The sequence below is a fragment of the Furipterus horrens genome, unplaced genomic scaffold (assembly GCF_987537825.1).
Source record: "Furipterus horrens unplaced genomic scaffold, mFurHor1.1.pri manual_scaffold_11, whole genome shotgun sequence".
Taxonomy (NCBI): Eukaryota; Metazoa; Chordata; class Mammalia; order Chiroptera; family Furipteridae; genus Furipterus; species Furipterus horrens.
This window is the reverse complement of record NW_028327181.1, coordinates 91,387,937-91,407,113: the sequence shown is the minus strand read 5'-3', so window position 1 is coordinate 91,407,113 and position 19,177 is coordinate 91,387,937. Positions and strand designations below refer to the sequence as shown.

Below are 19,177 nucleotides of genomic sequence, written 5' to 3'. Positions count from 1 at the left end.
AACATGTTATCACCGGGGAAGGCTGGCTGAAGAGTGTATGGGAACAGTCCGTACTATTTTTGCACATCCTTATGAGCCTTAAATTATTCCAAAATAAAAATAAAACATTTGTTTTCTTTTTGAAAGCAAGACAGAATCAAAGAGATCATCTAGTCCAGTTTTCAAACTTGACTTTAGCAGTGGCCTCCCTCAGGCATCCTCAGCAGCCCCGGCACCTCCTGCCCGCTGCAGGGCTCTGTGAAATGCTACTTTCAAGAGGCTCATCCAGTGCAACGCCTTTAGGTTCCAGGCGAGGCAGCCAGGGCCCCAGGAAGTAAAGACTGTGCCTTAGTGACTGTTGATAGAACCACGGAGCCTGGGGGCTTCTTTAGTGCAGCTGCTTTCTGCAGATCACCGTTAACTCACGGCTCTCTAGCTAACACTGTGGTTTCTTTTCTCAGATGAGGTGAGCTTTCAGCTGGAGGTTTTATGCTCCTGCATTCCAGTTCTGGTATGTGGGAGATGTCCTCGTCCATACGGTCGATCCGGCGCGTGGCCGGTTGGGTTGGCAGGCGGTTTCACAGCTTACCATCAGCAGGGGGCATTTGCCTCGGAAGGCCAGTCTCCAGCAGAGAGCAGGAACTGGGGACCTCAGGGGATGTCCCCTGGCTTCTGGCCACCTTGGCGTCCACTCCTACCACCGATCAGGACTGAAGCTAATTAGCTTTTCTCTTCCTTCCCATTCAGGCCCAGGTTGCTGAAGTAAGGGAAGCCTCAGACACCTTGGCTCACTTCCAAGGATAATATAATTGCAATAATCTTCTCCTGTATTTGTTTAGGGATTTTCAGGTTGCAAAGCCCTTATATGTTCCCTAGGTTAAGCCTCACTCCAGGGTATCACACAGGCAGACTGGTTTTCTTTCTGCTGTATAAGTAAGGGGCGTGACTCTTTCCAAGGTCACTCACTGAGTTTGCATCAAGCCTGGAGTCAGAACACAGGTCTCCAGGATCCTGGTAAATGGTCTTATTATCAGGGAGAGCTTAGTCATTGTAAAGCACCCTCACAAGACTGATGATCAACAAACAGCTGTTGGTTGTAGTCCTTCTCATCGTGAGCATGATCCTTGGCCACTCGTGACTTTTAAGTATGAGGACTCCAAGACTTGGTCATTTGCCAGCTCACACAGGAGGCAAAAGCAATGTTGTCCTCTCTCCCTACACCTCCAAATGGCTAGAGCCTGAAGACGCCATAGGGGGGTTGCATGAGTTAAGACTTAGGTTTTCCTGAAAACTGAAACAAGTTACCCATGTGCCACGCCCACAGGGGTCGATGTGATACCCTCCGGGCGGGACAGCCGCCCCAGAGCTGCCTGGCACACCTGGGATCCGGCAGGCTGCGCGTCCGCTGCCATGTTTGCTTACCCAGCACCCGCGGTCGGGGCCTTGCTGCTTCTGTCGGGGACACTGGCTGTGTCCTCTCCCCTGGCGTCCTCTGTGCCCTCCTCGTGGTAGGACACCACCTTTGCTGTCCTTGTGGGAACTTTTAATGGAAACTGTCACTGGCCTCTTCCCTTGACATTCTTCCTAATGTCCTAGGACATTGGGGGAAATGGATGAGCTGCTTTAAAGCCCGTCCTTCAGGCCACATTCGCAGCTGCTACTCACTAGGAAAACTCACCTCCCAAGGAAGGTGTTGATTTCTCACACCCTGAGACACACTTAGAAAGTAAACTAGTGACTGCCTCAAACACGTCCTTAGGCATCTAGCCCCTGTCAGGCACCTACTGCGTATTTGATGCGTAACCTCCTAGAGCCGCAGCTCTCAGTCCTGAGTGTGCTCACCAGCACTGAGGCTGCCTGCAGGGCCCCGGCCACAGAGGCTCTGATTCGGGTGGTCTGGGGAGGGGCTGGGCAATTTCATTTCTAACGAGTTCCAGGCGATGGTGGTGTCATGTAGGGACCACACTTGGAAAAGTGTGGTCATGAGGCAGAGATTGGCCCCGTGGGCCAGCTCTGCCACTGCAGCCACAGAAAAGATGTAAATGAATGAGTGTGCCTAAATTCCAGTGCAAGTTTATTTATAAAACAGGTGGTGTTCTCATTTCCGAAAAAATAAAAATGTGTTGCAAGTTTTTTTTGTTTTTTTTTTTTTTTTTTGAAGCTCTCAAGACCAGAGCCTCATTCTGAGCGGATTTCTGAAAACCCTTGGGTGGGAATCAGTGTTAAAGACTCAGATGTGGTCAGATCTCATCTCTGACCGTCACTGACCGTGTGACTTTGAAGGTCACTGTCATCTCTGTAGAATGAGGATAATTATGCTGTGAAAAATCAGGGGAAATGCTAACATTTGTTAAGTCTGGCTGGTGCTTACATGAGTGTTTGATTTCCTATTCTTTATATTCCGCATGATTGACATATTCCCTAATTTTAGAATTTATGTCTTTAAAACGGTTGTGGCATGTGCGTGGCTTAGACTTTAGGTTCCAAAGCCAGCCAAATGATCAGGTATCTTATAAAGTCAAAATCACCTTTGACATTCCCTCTAGTCACCATACCTCAGCTCTTTGAAAGTCAGAAGCAGGAGTATCTTTGTGTGTGTTTGCAGCTAAGAAACCCTGGACTGAGAAATAGCTCAAGCCGGACGCCTCTGAAACAGAGCCTTTGGTCTCCTGCCCTGCCCTGAACCCTGCCCCTCTGTCCCTTTCCTTAATTCCATTAATGGCAGCTCCGTCTTCGCATCTGCTCAGAACACAAAGAATGTGATTCAGGAGGAGGAAGATAATGAGGAAGGGTCCTGATATGGACATGTGGAGGGAGAAATGGTTTTACAGTCTGGATAGGACAGAAATATCTTTTAGCTCAACCCCCTGCTTTCAGGTACTCATCAGCAGGGGCCCAAGAAGCAGAGGCGTGTCCTGCTTTCCATGGATTTACCTGTCATGGCACTTTACTAAAGTTGACTGGTTTTGTCCTCAAAACAACCCCTTAAGGCAGCTGCCGTTAGTTTCCCAAATTACGGATGAGGCAGAAAGGCTAAGTCGTGGGCCCATGGTTACGTTTCTGTGAAGTGACAGAGTTGGGGATTGAACCCAGGCAACCGTGCGCCTGAATCACTGTAGTGTGTTCTATGGAATGTTTACCTCCGTGTCTACCATCCATCGGCGGATTGAGGAACAAAAACGCTGCTTGAAAATGAGCTGCCTGGCTGTCCCTTCGGTGATGGGCATGGGGTGCTAGGGGACGGAAGGAAATTGCAGCCGGGGCTCTGGCAAGTGTGCGTTCGGTGCATTTCCAACGTGCCCCAGTCATGCTGGAGCGTCCCCGTGCAAATGCATCGGATGCTGTGGAAACAGTGCAGAAACGGGAAGATATCCCTGTTGGTTTGGGTGCATATTTCTGGAAAGCTTGCCCACCGGCAAGTCGCCCAAACTCAGTTCAGCTTCACAAACACACCTGATTCTGTGCCCCCTCTGCGCCGGGCACTGGGGATACAGAGGTCCCGCAGGGTCTAAAGCACTAATGCTTGCCCTCACACACTTAGATGACTGTGGGGCCAGATGCGAAAGCTTTGGTGGCAACTGGGCATGTGTGAATTACTTCTGTACATCCCGTAAAGAGAGGAAATGCGGGTATTCGTTACATGGCGCAGAACGGGCAGCCTAGGAAAATGTCACACGGCCAAGTTGCCACCACCCATTGTATGACCCCAGAGAGCAGAACACACTCTGGTTCCGCCGAACCTCGACCTGGGAATGGGGAGTGGGTGGGGGCTGACACTGGCTTAACCCCCAAATGTGGTCCTTTCAGGGCTGGCCTGAGTAGTGTGCTTCTTCTTCTCCCCGCAGGACCCCAGGAGCAAGCACAAGTTTAAAATCCACACCTACGGGAGCCCCACCTTCTGTGATCACTGTGGGTCGCTGCTGTATGGACTTATCCACCAAGGGATGAAATGCGACAGTAAGTAAGGCTTCTCTCCCAAGAGGTGGCGAGGCTCGGACGCATGCGCCCGGGGTTCCCCGAGCAGCTCAGGTTCAGTAATATCTCAACACCAACTCATCCATAAGGAGAATGCAGTCAGAGTTACAGCAGACCAATAAAGTGTAGGATTTTCCCACTATCAAAGTTCTGGTTTATTAAATGACTGAATTGCCTAATGATGAACCCAGGAAAGCACCCAGTTCATAATTGAAGTTGGTGCACTCACAGCTTTTCATGGTAGTAATCTTTAATCACTGTGAAATGCAGGCTCGTCAAACCCCAAAGCAAATGTCATGTGCTGAAAAAAGGCTGCCCCTCCAGATTCCACATTCGGTTAGGCTTCAAAATAAGCTAAACCACCACAGTCATTATCTTCCTATGTCTCTAATTAGCGGGTAGACGGTGGAAAAATCCAGTAGGTTCTCCTTAAACTGAAACCACCATGGAAATAAACCCAGGATGGTGCCTCCCTTCAGTTCACCTGCCCTGCATGTCCACAGGCAGCTCAGATTTCTGTGAGTCCAGTTGGAGGTGACGTCACTGAAGACCACTGACGGGGAAGACCTCAGCTCGCCTCCATGCCCCTATTTTCTTCTCTCTGTATCTCCATCAACTACCAGGAGAAAAGAAAACCAACTCTGGAAGCTCTTTGCTTTGATAATTCTTATCTTTTGAGATTCCTTTCCTAGGCTCTTTATTTGCTTAAATAAAAGGGTCTCCTTTTAGGACACGGAGGGTAATTACTGCATCTGTCTTTCGAGTAGACCAGGAAGCGTTATGAAACTACCCGCGTATTCTCACTCATTATCATGACCACGATTATGGCCAGGAGCTATCCTACGTGGAGCAAACACAGTATGTAAAAATGAAGATACGTGAGCTTTACAGAGTGGACGGGTAGTTTCTCACAACGCAGGGGCTCTCCCGCTCCCAAAGCTGCGGGACTGAATGGCCTAACGGAACTTCCGTGATGATCCAGACCTGCGGCCTGCTGCACTTCAAGAAACCCTAGGATTCCGGAGGCGTGCTCTTCAGGGGCCCTGCAAGTGCAGATCCTAAGTGCATTTGTAAATATACTTTTAACTGCTTGGAAACTTGGAACAAAAATGAACACTTGAATGTGTTACACACTCAATCTTGACAAGCCGAGGATGACATCGGAGACCTGATGTTGCCCAGGGTCACTCGCTGGGAAGAACATGCACACAGGTTTCTCCTGCTGCATCCACTGAACGGAAGCGTCTGCGGGGACTGTGAGGCATGGAGGGCAACCATGTGACCGTGGGTACTTACTCTTCTGTCGGCGCCGCGATGTGGGGGTGCCGTGTAACTTTAACAGGAGGCATAAATGAGTGAGTTCTTGAGGCTTGAACTGAGCATCCCTCACAGCTGGCTTCACATTTTTGTTTGGATCAGAGGGCTTTATTGGTTATCCGTGAATGTCTTTATAATAAATAAATGGTATAAATTGGAATTTATTAACTAAGCTTATGCTAATAAAATAATACTCATCTGGTTATTTTAAAATTCCGCTTAAGATTTTGTTTGAAAATGGGTTCCATTACTTTTTTAAAAAATTCTAAAAAATCAGTGCTTTTTCTTTTGTTTTAAACTCCTTTCTGTGGTGTCCCAGAGCATCTGGGGCAGCTGCCTGTGCTCCTTCCTGGAGGGAGGAGGGGGCGCCAGGACCCCAACCCCTCCCTCAGCTCCTGCAGAGAAGAATCCTCTGCCTGTGCCCTCACGCATTGTAGGGTCCTGACACCATTCACAATTCTTCTTGGTGGACAAAACCACTTGTCGGGGCCAGCCTGTTCATTTGCAGAGTAAGAAATGGGAATCAGAGACAGCAGATAAGCCTCCCAAGATAGAAAAGCCACTAATGGCAGAAACCAAGACAAGAACACAGCCCTGTATGCTTTCGCCTCCCACGTCCTCCCTGTTGTCAGGCTCCTCCCCAGAAGCCCTGCCTTTTATTTCCTTTTAAGTTTCAAATTCTTCTCAGGCCTTTAAAGATATTTCAAGGGTCTGTATTTTTGCTAAAGCGAGGTTCATGGCTTTGAACAGTTAGCTTTGGAAACAGGAGCCTAACCAGAATGCACATGGTGACTCAACCAGTTGTCCTCTGCTCCTGGTGGCCAGCATCCTGCCTTCAGTGTTCCAGCACAGCAGATAGAATCCTTCACAGTGTTTTCTGCCATTTCTTTTCACCACGTTAAAATTAAACCTTTGGAACCAAACAGCAGGGAGGCCACCCCTTGAAGGTTACAGAAGAGCCTTGTGACATCCCATCGAGGACCTGTTTGGATGTCAGTGGCAGTGCTCCTCTGGAAGCCTAAAGGTACAAGGACCATAGAGCTGCAACACCTACACAGAGTCTTAGGTTTGTGTTCGGCACGCAGGATTCTTCTCACGGCGTCTTTGGTTCATTGCGATGACTAGTCTTTTCTTGTAATCCTCCCCTGCCTCACCCACGTAACGTCAGCTGGTAAAGAATGGCGTATCATGCCAGGCGTGTATTTGTTTTACTTGGAATAATATTTAAATATTTGAAGACAGGTTTAAAATATCAAATACAAGTTCTTTAAAAAAAAAAAAAAAAAGAGCAAAAGCAATGTATTTAAGCCTTGTTGAAAATACCAAGTTAGCTCAGGAAAATTTTATGAATTTCCTATACTCAACCCACAGATTCTCACCCTTTCTGAGTGGTGAGCTAGGAAGGCATAAGAAATCGCTTGGAAAAAAAAAAGGGGGGGACCCTCTGTTTAAAATGTGCATATCATTGGCTTCTGTGTACATAAAGTATGAATTAGCCTGTGCTTTGTATGCATTTACCTATGTGAACTTTGTCTACTGGTAAATATTTGAAGCAGTCACAGAAGACCAGGCAGGCGGATTTTGCTTCAGCTGAGACTGAATGGCGTGGATATTTTAAGGATATTAGCACTCCCACAAAGCTTGTGCTGTAAGGGACATCTGCTCACAGCTCTTTATGTCACCAAAAACATTATAGCAAAGTATCAAGTTCAAGGGTAGTTCATTTGCACCTGTGCTCCTACCACCAAAACCCCGAGGCCGCGATGGTCCGGGTCCATGTGCCCAGCAGCTCAGCCTGTGCTTTCTCGGTCCACAGCCTGCGACATGAACGTGCACAAACAGTGTGTCATCAACGTCCCCAGCCTCTGCGGGATGGACCACACCGAGAAGAGGGGCCGGATCTACCTGAAGGCTGAGGTCGCCGATGAAAAGCTCCATGTCACAGGTAAGGCCAGCTTGTGGGGGCGTCAGGCAGGCAGCTTCCCAGCAGGTGTGCAGGTGACGGTCCGGGTGACACCCAGGCGGGGCTCAGACAGCTGGGCTTGTCATTGCCTCAGAGCTGGTCCCACTCAGAGCCACTGATCCCCATTAGCGCGGCTCCTAGGCGACTGCTCTGTATGCGAATTCCCAAAGACCCCATGTCACTCAGAGTCATCACTGCCGTGTGGATCGGGGTGCTCTGGCAGCCTGGCCAGTGCATTGTCCCTGGTGACAAGGGGTCAGGGAAGCCAATGAAGCGAAAATGCAGTGGGTGAGAATGGAACTGGCAAGGCAAGGGAAAGCGATGGGCAATCCAGATGTTGAGTGCTACCAGGCAGTGCTGACCTGGGAAGTCTGTCCTAATGACAGGCCCAACAGCACGCAAGCAGCCGCTGGGTGTCGATGCTTCCTCTGCGCTAGGCATCGTGCTCAGAAGTCCACATCGGTTCATTTATTTCGTGCTCACAACTACCCCATGATGAGCCTCATTTTCCAGAGCAGGATGCCAAGGCACAAAGAGATCAGTAACTCACAATGTCACAGAGTAAGTAAGGAGCCAGGATTGGAACTGAGGCATTTTGACTCCATACCCTGTGCTTCTCGTTGGCCCGCCACGTGCACCTCCTGCGAACGGCCCAGCCACAGGACCAGCATCCCCCATTCGTGGGCAGGGCACGGCCTCCCCGGGGCTGTGTCTGGGTGGGCTCTGTCACCGCGTGGCTTTTCCCTAAGTAGGCCCACCACATCCACTTGGGGTAAGTCAACACACTTGCTCGAGTTACCCTGGAGTCGCGCCGGCCCGGGACCCCGTCCAGTGTACGTAGGTACTGGGTGTGCCTGCCGCTCCCCCTCCTTGCTGATATATGGTTTAGCTCTCAGGTCAGCCCTGCTTCCTTACTCCTGGGGCTCCCTCCCATACCCCCTCTTTCCTCTGACAAGAGCACTCTTTCTCAATTGCACAGCGAAGGTATTATGTTGCCATTTGTATTTAGGAATTTTAAGCGATGGTGAAAATCGAAAGGCTCACTTTCATGTTATTTACTTGTAAATAAGAGAAGTTATTACAGGGAAAAAATAAAAAAGACCAAAAGGGTCTATTTAAGGAGGAAAAAAAGAGAGGAGGGGTTCCAGAGAAAGCTCGTTTTTTAAAACATCCTCCTTTTTTTGTTTTAAATAAGTAAATTTTCTACCCACAGCTGTCCTCTCAAATAAGAATTCAGAGAAAATCAAAGGATCCTGAGGTATTGCCAGGAGAGGGTCAGCACACACCCCTCGGTAACCTTAGGAAACACAGCAAATATAGCTGCCCGTCCAGGTCACATTGTGAATAAAATCCCCATCCTAAGCACGTGCGGGCCCCTGGGCGCGTCTGCGCTGTCTCGGCCGCCCACGTCTTTCTCTCCTTTCTCCTAAGACTCCGACTTCATCAAAGTCACGTATTGGGGGCAGGGAGCAGCCGTTGAGGAGAAAATTACCCTACAACGCCGTCTCCACAGGCAGTAAGGGGTTGAGAAGCACCAAACACTCCGTGTCCTTCCTTAGCTAGATAAGGTGCATTGTCGGAGCTTCATTGTGAGGTTCCCAGCTCCTGAGAGTCAAGGCTGCCTGGGGTGGGTTTTTAAATGCTCCACGCTCATTAATTTCGCTTCTGAAGACAGCAAAGCACACAGCGTGCGGGCTGGACCTGGCCCGGGTGCTCCTCTGTAACAAAAGCACGTTGCTGCATGAGTTTTCTAGCATCTTCTATGGGCCTCAAGAGACTTGCAGATGTCAGACTGCACCGTGGGGCCCAGATGCCCTGGCTGGGGTGGCACGTGGCGCACAAGTAGAAGAGAAAGGTCAGGTCCCATCTTGCAAGGACAGCAGAGAGTGTCCTCCCAGGGCTTATGTGCTAATTGTTCCATCACTGATTACTAAGAGGTGAACTTGGATCACAAGTGCAGAAGCATCTTAGGGGACAGGGCCCTTCACTGAGTTAGACATAGGCTTTTCATGAAAGCGACCAGTGTAACTAATGACAACGATCTAGGTCAAGTGTCTTGAGAATCAGTCTAAAAATGTTTGCATAGATAGAGCTCTGCTCTAGGAATATGAATCCAGCAATAGTTTAATAATAACAACAGCAGCGGCAACTAACACTAACTGAGCCCTTTCCACAAAAGGAGCACTTTCCCCAGTAAACTTATTCAAACCTACATGGAAGTTTACTTCGTTATTCTTACTTTATAGATGAAGGAACTGAGGCACAAAGAAATTAACTTGTCCAAAATCACACAGAGAGAAACCAAACTCAAGGAAGGAACTAACAGGCAATCATTTGTCTAAAACTTTTCATGTAGGGTTAAGTTTAGATTTTCAGAATTAGAAATAACCTGGCTTTCATGGGAACACAAACATAAATAATCAACCATAAAGAGTAGAGCTTATGGTCCAAGTGCAAAACAATAAAAAAGTTGTGGAAGTACGTTTCCTGTGTACCCTTCACCCATAACTGTAGTTTGAATCTCAAAGTAGTCACATTTTTAAGTAGTATGTGATAAATTTGTGAAAAATAGGTACCTGTGTTACTCACTAGAAATTGGGTTAAAGAGCCAAAAAGACATCAAACTTAACCCAGTGTAGAAGGGCTGCAAGGGCTCCAAAGCAAAGGTCCTTTCGAGCAGCACCTGCCTGCACTTCCTCCCAACCCAGAGTCCAGGCACCAGTTTGTCCTGACAAATGGTCTACGTAACAATAGCTACCACTTAGTAAGTACTTAACAATACAAACCGTTCATAGATCTGGACCTTTTTATTGTATGGAGCGCTTTATATTTATTATTTCATTGACCCCCTCAAACAATACCACGAAATATTATTATTATCTTCCTTTTTGATATGAGCCAATGAACTGAGTGAAGGGAAGGAAATTGCTCCACATTATAAGGTAGAAATTGATGGGGCGGAGGTTGGAGCCCAGGCCTGACCCCCACGCCTGTAAGGCTATGAACCTCCTAAGTCTTGTTTATTAAAGAGTCTCCTTTTGAATAAATACCAAACCCATAAATATTTGCTGAACCCCTGTTCAGCTCTCCACATATTCTCTGAGGTAATGGAAGGTCCCAATGTGGGACATAGAACCAGGGGAGAAAGAGGAACAGATGAAAGAATGAAGGGATAATCCAAGTCCAAATATAATTACATGTTCAATTATGTGGGTGCTAAATAGTGCGCCGCTGGGCGGGGCTCAGTGTCATGGCCGAAAGTGGGAGGAAGGAGCCATGCAGGAGACCCAAGGGCTGAGGATATTGGGCTGGCGGAGGGAAGGGTGCTTACTGGGACGTGGGAATTAGCCTGGCTTTCATCAGAATGCAGATGTAAACAATAAACCATAATGACAAGAGCTGATGGTCCAAATGCAAGTGCTTTCTTGGAAAATACACTTGAACTCTGAGCAGCTGTGTTAATTGTGGATCAGCTCCCTCTCCGTTTTACCTGCACAGAATCACTCAAATGGAAAATAATTTTCAAAGTAAAATAGAAACTCCCAACAGGCTCCTGCTTTGAGGTGGAAATCACCCTCTTAGGATCAGAGATGAGTTTTCTGTCTAGATTGGCATAGTATTTTAAGGAAGGCCTCTGCTTTCCCGCCGTATTTCTTTTTTTCTTTTGCCCTTGGTCAGTGAAGCTGGTGTTATCCGAACAGTGTCATTTTTTTTTCTTTCAATATGCGATTTTGATAGGTTTTCTACATTCTCATGTGCTTTTTTATTTGGTTTAGGGAAGTGGTAAAACCCCGTATGGGAACCAATTTTCAATTTCATGTTGTACATAAATGGAAAAAATATCATGTGCTTTATAACTGTTCCGTGGGGGAGAGAACGGCTTGCTGCAGGTCCTGAGCTTTTCTGCGCCACGAGGGTCCCGTCTTCTGTCTGCCTTCCAGGACTGTGTGCGATCCGGCACCCGTGTCTCACTACCCCAGCTGTCGAGACTTACCATCGCGTTGTCGCGATTAAAACAATAACACTCCCTCTGTGCTTTTCCACCTTATAATGATAGCATGCTAGGTGTGGGGTCAAGGCAGTGAGACTCGGCTTCACATAGTACTGTGTATCCTTTTACTCACTCATTTGTTCCACATTTACTGAGCAGGCGCCCAGCTCTCCCCCGGGCCCCGGGATGCTGAGGTCATTAAGACATGGCTCTCATCATGGAATGGGCGGTCTTTGCGGGGGATTAAGACATGACCGGGAACAACAGGGCAGTGCTCCAGGTGCCTTTAGGTGTGGAGGGGCGGGGTTGGGAGAGCAGAGCCTCACCTGAGGAAGCTGCAGATGGCTTCACGCAGGAGGACAGGTGGGGAGGGGGTATTTCAGGGGAGGATGCTGAGCCGTGGAAGGGCAGGGGGTGTTCAGGAAGCTCGACACAGCCCAGGAATTGGGGAGTTCTGAGTGTGGGGGGGGCGGTTGGAGGGAAAGTTCTTTGCATTTTCAAGGGATTAGGGCTGCTTTACAGAATACACAGTTCTTAGGAATCATGCGGTACAGACGCCAGGTTAAGTACTTCTCTCAGATGGGAAGATTTTTTTTATAAGTGCATTCCTTTTTTTTTTTTAATCCTCACCCTAGGATATGGTTATTGATTTGGAGGGTGGGGGGACAGACAAACATCAATGTCAGACAGAAACATCAATTGGTTGCCTCCCATACACACCCCAACTGGGGATCAAACCCACAGCCTTGGTATGTGCCCTGACCAGGAACTGAACCTACAACTCTTTGGTGCACAGAACAAGGCTCCAACCAACTGAGCCATCTGGGCAGGGCTAAATGCTATCATCACTATCATTTTGTAACTGAGGAAACAGGGTGGAAAAGCTCCCACGGCCTGCCCAAGGTCACACAGCTGCTAAGTGAAGGGCACCCGCCCCCAGCACCCAGGCATGCCCCTCCCACTGTCTTCCACAGCTGACTCCTGGCGCTGGTGCAGGGAAGAAGACATGCCAGCTCACAGCCCTCTCCTGTTAGCATAGACATGGCCCACACTATGGCTCGAGTCTTTGCAATTTCACGTTTCCATCTTGCAATTAACAGGTGAGGCTACTGTGTGATGGCCCTTCAACACCTGTAATTACTGCAGTGTTGCTGGCACCATTGTAGCCGAGGGTCTATCATTATTTCCCCTGGCACCTCCATGTCCCAAGGCTGAGATAATGGCTGGAAATAAAAATGGCAGCAGGAAATCTGGCTGAACTCTTCCCTGCCTTCAGGTGAAGAATTAAAACAGGCAAGGATGGAAACATACCCCGTCAAGATGTGTTCTGATCGTGCTTGTGTTGGCCAGACATGTGACTTGATGATGTCCTTTCTCAGCCTCCGCCGCTGGCTGTTCCTTACTGGCCCTGGTCCTTTCCCGTCACAGGCTTGTCCTTACTCTTTTATTCTCACAGTCTTGGAAGAACCCAACTCCATCAGTTGTCCCCCTGTGTTTAACATCCAGGCACATCCTTTGCAAAAGAAAAAGGAACTACCTCTAAGCCAGAAGCAGATGGCAGTTTGCTTGTACCAGAAGAGGGCTTGCAGGTTGCCTGTTCAGATGCATATGCTTCTAGTTGATGGTTGGAATGTTCTCAATGGATTTATCTACTCTGTGTTCTTCCTTGATTGGACATTTCTAAATACCAGTTGTCACATGTCTATGTGACACCTTCAGCAGCCAGTACCTTGCCTGCCTCCCCAGTCTTATCCCTATGCTCACCCCCGTGTCCCTGAATCCCTTGACACTCTGCTGTGTGTGGTGGGCAGGCTGCTTCCCACCACCTCATCTGTGCGCATGCTGTTCCCCAAGCCCCTCCCCCGCTCCCTTGGGACCGTCTTTTTAACACTCTGTCCCAGTTGCCTTTGTGAAGCCTCTCTTAACATTTTCTACCTTGCCTAAAATTGACCACTCTCTCCCCATGCTCTTCATAACACTTAGAATGCGATTTCACTGGCGTGTTCATTCGGATGTTGATTTCCCTCTACCAAGCTGTTAGCCCTTGGAGGTCAGGGACGGTGACTTATCTCCTGAACCCCACCCAGTGTCTTGAATCTGTGCCTGATATATGTTGGTTGAGCAGATGATGACGATGAAGATAATGGGAGTACCCAGTAGGCTCAATCTAAGAAAATCACTCAGCTTTATACTGTGCTCCTATACCCCCAATCCAAGTAACTCTTCCCATATTGGCCCTGTATCTGCATCAAGTGTAAATGATCCTGTTTTAGCCTAATTCACGAAACCACGTGACTTCCGGGGTCTTTTAGAGAAACACAGCCCAGAAAGAGGTTGCGTCTTCTCAAAGAGACGCTTCATTATTTGCCTCCTGACTGCAGTGCCTTGTCCTGACCTATCTTTGGCAGAGCTAAACGTCAGATGTGTACCAACTAGCCATGGGCCCTCCTACGGGTTGTTATTCCTGTGCGGTTCTCTGCGCAGTGATGCCAACATAGCTTTCCACCCTGGGTGCTTAGTCACTGAGCGTTCGTGGGAGGCAGCGAGACTGGGGCGAGGGGCAAAGAGTCGCCAGCGCCTTTTCCTTAACGCATGTTTGCCTTTGTCTTAAATGGCCTGGGTATGCAAGTTGCAAGTGACATGGCTTCTCTTTCACCTGCTTAAGATGATCTCAAGCCCATGGATTCTTTACAGGGGCCTCAGTCTTCCTTCCACTTTGACTTCCGTGACTTCTGCCATAAAGAAGCATTCTTAAGATAGACTTTGAATGCCTGCATCCCTGGGATGAGGAAAAACAAATTGTTTCTGGGGCCTCTTTCAAGATTACCCCATTAGCATATAGGGACACTGACATTGACTGAGCAGGTCATTCTTGTGCAGGATTTTAATTGCTTCTAATTATAGGATTATCATTTAAGCACAAGATTAATTGCCATGAAATTATTGCAAAGAACTTGATCTTCTTCTGGAAAATAAATGCATTTAGCCAAGTGAAGAATCTCTTAAAAGCTTGCAAATGATATTTGCTTGTGTTTTTTTGTTTTTTAATCCCTTCTGTGGAAACTTTCTTTTAACCCTTTGATGGGTGAGGAGATGCTAAAGGGCTGAAGATGGCAATGGAAATGAAGAGCAGGTCAGACTTGAACATCCAGGGTTTGTGAATCATTTGGTTCACTAATAGAAAACGTCCCCAAATAAGTGCAGATACGTTTCCTCCCTGATGCATTTCATCTTCAAGGGTGGGTGAGAGTGGGCCACCGAAGAGCTAGCAGGTGCAGGCGCTGTCCTATGGTCGCCTCCAACACTGAGCTGTTCTGATACCCCCCAAACTTCTGTTTATCAAATGCTTTGTACAGCCATCTCCAGCTAATGTGTATACATGTGACCTGGCTGTGGGCATCAAAATGGTGCAGAGAGACCTCAGACTCTGTTCGACTCAGCTTCTAGGCGTTTTCCCTTGGAGAGAGTGCAGGCGGCGAGTTAGCTCCGGGGGTGGTTCTAAAATACCCTCCTTGGAAAGGAGTGGGGAGCGGCCACCTGCAGAGGGGCCTGCCCACGGGGGGACGTTCTGGACTGAGAAGAACAGTGGTTGTACTTTCCCACCCATTTGGTAATTAATGCAAGGTCTATGGTTAATTAAAGACATTCAGGGTTCCTTCTAGCACCGAGGCAGGCCTTCTTCTCCCTAGAATAATGAGGCGAGAACAGGTGCAAGGCAGACTCCTATCCAAGCCTCCAGGTGGGGGCGCGGTACAGGAGGGGAAGTGCCGCTTCCCCAGCACAGACCCGCGGGAGGCAGGGATGCAATCAAGAGAGATGCCTGCTTCGCTGAGCACCCAGCAGGGAAGCGGGCAGAGGAGGGCTCTTGTTCTGGAAAATACCGCTGGCATCTCTCCCCCTCTGTTAAGTCACTCTGCCTGTAGCTAGCCACTGCTGGGAGTGGGGGTGCAGGGCACGGGGGAGGGCATGTTGCTTTGGCTCTCCTGCCACTCAGCTGATCAGCTGCCTTGGTTATACCCGCAGAAGGTCCCCTGTGGGTAAACACCTGCCCACACGGCCAGAGAGGAAAGCGTGTGTGCACCCCACATCATAAACTGCACCACACAGCCGCAGGGCTTCTGACTGATTCCGAACTGCTCTGGATGGCCCTGAGCTGATTTCAGTCTGCACCCCACCCCAACCCCCACCTCAGGAGAGCAGGGACTCTGTTATCCTCAGAATTCCTGGCTTCTGAAGGATGCCAGTCTATTTCGGAAGAAAAACCCTCAGCACACTTAGTGACCAACACGCCATGAAGAAAGGGTGTGGGGGGCTTATGTGTAGCAGATGGTTAAGGGATCTGGTTTTAGAGGAAACGGTGGCCTTAGCTTTGGCATCACATAGACTGGATTTGACTCCCGGCTCTACAGCTAACGAATGCTCAGGAAGCATTAGGGACTGTTACTCTGTGACTAGCGTCACGTGTGTCTCAGTCACATTGATATTACAGAGTTCAGTGAGTCGAAGCGTATCACTTTATTGACACGTCACCTCTGTCTGTCCTGACTTGTTTCTGACATAGGACCACAGTGGGACCTAAGCCACGCTCAGGAAAGCCTGTGGCCAGATTTCACTTGTTTTTCCTTCACTCTGCTGCCTGCCAGGCACCACCCGGGAGCCCACTGTGGAATCAGCACTTCCAGGTTGGAGGAGCCTCTTAGGAGTGGGTCAGTTGCACATGAAGCTCAGAACATTAACCTCAAAGATTCTAACTTGCCGCCAGCCTTGGCCTCATCACTTAACCTCTCTCTGTTTCCGTTTCCTCGTCTGCAAATTCAGTCCCTTGAACTTCAAGGTTCCCTCCCACTCTAGCATTTTGTTGCCATGGGAGTCGTTTCAGAGAGGAGGCTAATCAGTGCTGATCAGCAGGGCCCCCTTGGACTGACAGGAGACACGGAGACTCCGGGAACTCTGCAAGTGGGTGAGCACTCGTGATTTTCAAACAAGGTTGGATCGCAAGTGCCATCAAGTGACAACTTATTTGGAGTGATATTCCCGTTAAAGGGGAGAGGATGTGCTACCCACCTTCCTCCTCCTCCTCGGTGACCCAAGGGAAGATTGTAGACCTGAGCTGGAAAACCATTGCTATAATCCAACCCCCATACTTTACCTGCGTCAAAACCAAGGCTTTGAGAAGGAATGTGACTACTAGGTAGGGGGCTTGGGTTGTAAAGGACAAAACCAAACTCTTAGAAGAGTTACCAAAAGAAATCTGGGGGACCTGGCTGGGTGGCTCAGTTGGTTGGAGCATCATCCCGTGCACCAAAAGATTGCGGGTTCAGTTCCTGGTTGGGGCTCATACAGGAGGCAACTGATCAATGTTGCTTTCACATTAATGTCTCTCTCACATCCAAGTGTCTGTCTGTCTCTCACACACACACACACGCGCGTACGCGCACGCACACACAAATCAATAAACATATCCTGGGGTGAGAATTAAAGAAATCTGGGGTATCTTACGGAACTCAAAGGTGGATGCTGTGGAACTGTAGAAATAGCCAAGAGCAGGGACTGGCTCCCGTATCTCACCTCACCGCCTTTCTCCGCACTGCTGGCTCGTCTTTTCATTCCAAGTCGGGGCTCCCCTGCAGGGCAGACAGCGTGGCCACAGCCGGCTCTGCAGCACCTCTCCTGCTGTGTCAGGAGCAAGTCCAAAGTCCCAGGGAAGGAGTCATTGGCTCCCTTTGGGTCATGTGCTACCCCTAGACTAATCAACTGTGGCCGAAGGACAAGGTCTTCAGAGAGGACAGGTGAAGGTAGGAGGAGGACAGTCACAGGAACAGGGATGGTGCTAAGCAGACAAACGAACAGGTAATGCCGAAACCGTAAGCCATTTGCCAGGGTGGTACAGAAAGTGCTTTGGGAGTAGGGACTGGAGCCAGGCTCCCGCCTTTTGCTTTGGGGCCTTTTTCCTTCAATCACGTTGCACGTCCATGAAATGACTAAAGAGCAGTGCTAGAGTCTGAGCTTCTGTGCAAACGTTGGATATGACTCATAAGCCCCTTTTGAACAAAGGAACATAGCCCTGGCCTGGCCAGTTTCCAGAAACAGCCAAGGATAAAGAAACAGTTCTGATTCAGCGAAATGTGCCCAATTCGGCCACCCAGCCCATTAATTTCCTCTTCCTGTCCAGAAGCTGTAAAGCAGCGCCTGGGGTTGTAAGTGTAAATGCTGTTGATGTGGAGGGTTAGTGATGGCAGAACCCACAGGAAGCAGAGGTCTCTGAATGGGGCCTCAGTGAGAACGCAGAGCAAGTGACGCTGGAAAGGGCCTCGTGGTGTGACTGGGGCCTGCAGTGGGAGCCCTTCGGCCGCCACGGCTCTCCCCGGGCAGCTTCGTCTGCAGGCTGTTTGCATGCTTGGCCCCGGGAGCTGGGCTTTCATGAGAAACTCCAGCTGCGAGGAGAAACCAGTGGTCAGCCTGCTAGCAGTGCCCCTGGATTCCCAGCCTCTCTCCACAAGCACCTGGGTGGCTTCACTGGACTACACGTCTTCCATCCCAGATCCAGTCCCCAGTCTTGTCGCTCCAGGAGTAATATAGTCCTGCACTAGGTCTGATGCCCGTGTGCCCTCATGCGGGTCCGAGGTGTCATGTTGACAGACGGTCCCAGCCAGCCAAAGAACTAGGAGTGAATGAGAAGGCTCAGGTTTTGTTTTTGTTTTTGTTCTTTTCTTTTTGACTGTGGTTTGAGGTGGTAAGAGGCTTTGCCAGGTAAAAATATCTGAGCCTTGATATTATAAGTTTAATTAATGTTTATCTTCAGCTTTGTAGTCTCAGATTAAAGACTGCAGTGGTAGGGCAATAGAAAGGCTGAGGGTGGCTTATTATAATTTCCACTCTCTCTCCAAGGACCATCGTGTTCCAAAGACAAATACAGCCTCTCGTTCACATGAACCCCCAATAGCCACGATAGGCGTGGCCCTCAGAGAATCAGCTCTGAGCCCCGTTTTGGTGACCAAGAATGAATGGGAGAGTCATGGCCCTGTAGGTGGTGGGAACAGCCCTGGGTGGGACAGTTGATCCCTTTCCTGCCGACTGATGGAGCCTGTGGGCTCTCACCAGCCAACCGGGCGTCATGCACGGGGCTCCCTTGGGTGAGCTCGCAAGGACAAGTTCCTGGGGTGACCAGCCTCAAGGTTCCTACATTTAATCCCATCCATAAAGGTGATAGAAGCAGATTGGTTTCCTTGGGCTTTGTCTCTTAAGGATTCAGCTACTTTAGAGGAAAAGAAATAAAGAACCAATTAAAAAAAAGAAGCAATAAACATTTTTGTCTTTGTCTGCTACGCTGATGTGAATGGTTATGATTTTATTAGCAACGGCCCCAGAGCCAGGTCTGATTAAGTTTAATTTAATATCCCCTGGTTATTTTCAGTTCAGCTCAGTCTATTTTAAGCACGGATGAAGGGGAAGCAATCAGACCAAGGGGGCGGGTGAGGGAGGGGCAGGAGGCATCTTGTCCACCCCTCCCCTCCCTGGTTACTCAAGCTCAGCCCCTCTTGATGTGAAGCCAGGGACCATGGAGACGAGTCATCTGGACCAAGTTCCAGTGCTCACTGGGGATTCATCTCTGGTATCATCTTGTCCTTCCAAGAAAGGAAACGCTCTGTCGGCTGGGGTGGGGGAGGGGACAATACCAATTACACAGCCAGAATGTCTAGGTCAATACGTTGGGCAGAAGCCCCAAACGGCTTGTGGCCTGGAACAAGAGGGTCAGCTAAATGTGTAATGGAATCCGGCTACGACCTAACATTTCTCTCAAGCCGGGGGCAGCTGTGCTTCTGGGACCAGAGACGCTTAAGTTAAACATTCAGACGCTTCTCCTTGGGCCTGTCTCCCAAAAGCCGTCCTGGTGTGTGCCAAGGTGCCTCTCCCTTCTCTCTCTTATCTGAATATGTTTATGTCAGACACAG

At 49.1% G+C, this 19,177-nt stretch overlaps 1 protein-coding gene across 2 annotated transcripts in view; it reads left to right on the top strand.

Moving 5' to 3' along the window:
• Positions 1–19,177, top strand: part of PRKCA (protein kinase C alpha) — a 343,109-nt gene that overhangs the window by 244,067 nt on the left and 79,865 nt on the right. For both annotated transcript variants that reach the window (XM_090292657.1, XM_090292656.1), the window contains exons 4-5: positions 3,825–3,936; positions 7,088–7,216. In XM_090292657.1, coding sequence (XP_090148783.1) covers positions 3,825–3,936; positions 7,088–7,216 — 241 coding nt within the window. The remainder of the gene's footprint in view (positions 1–3,824; positions 3,937–7,087; positions 7,217–19,177) is intronic.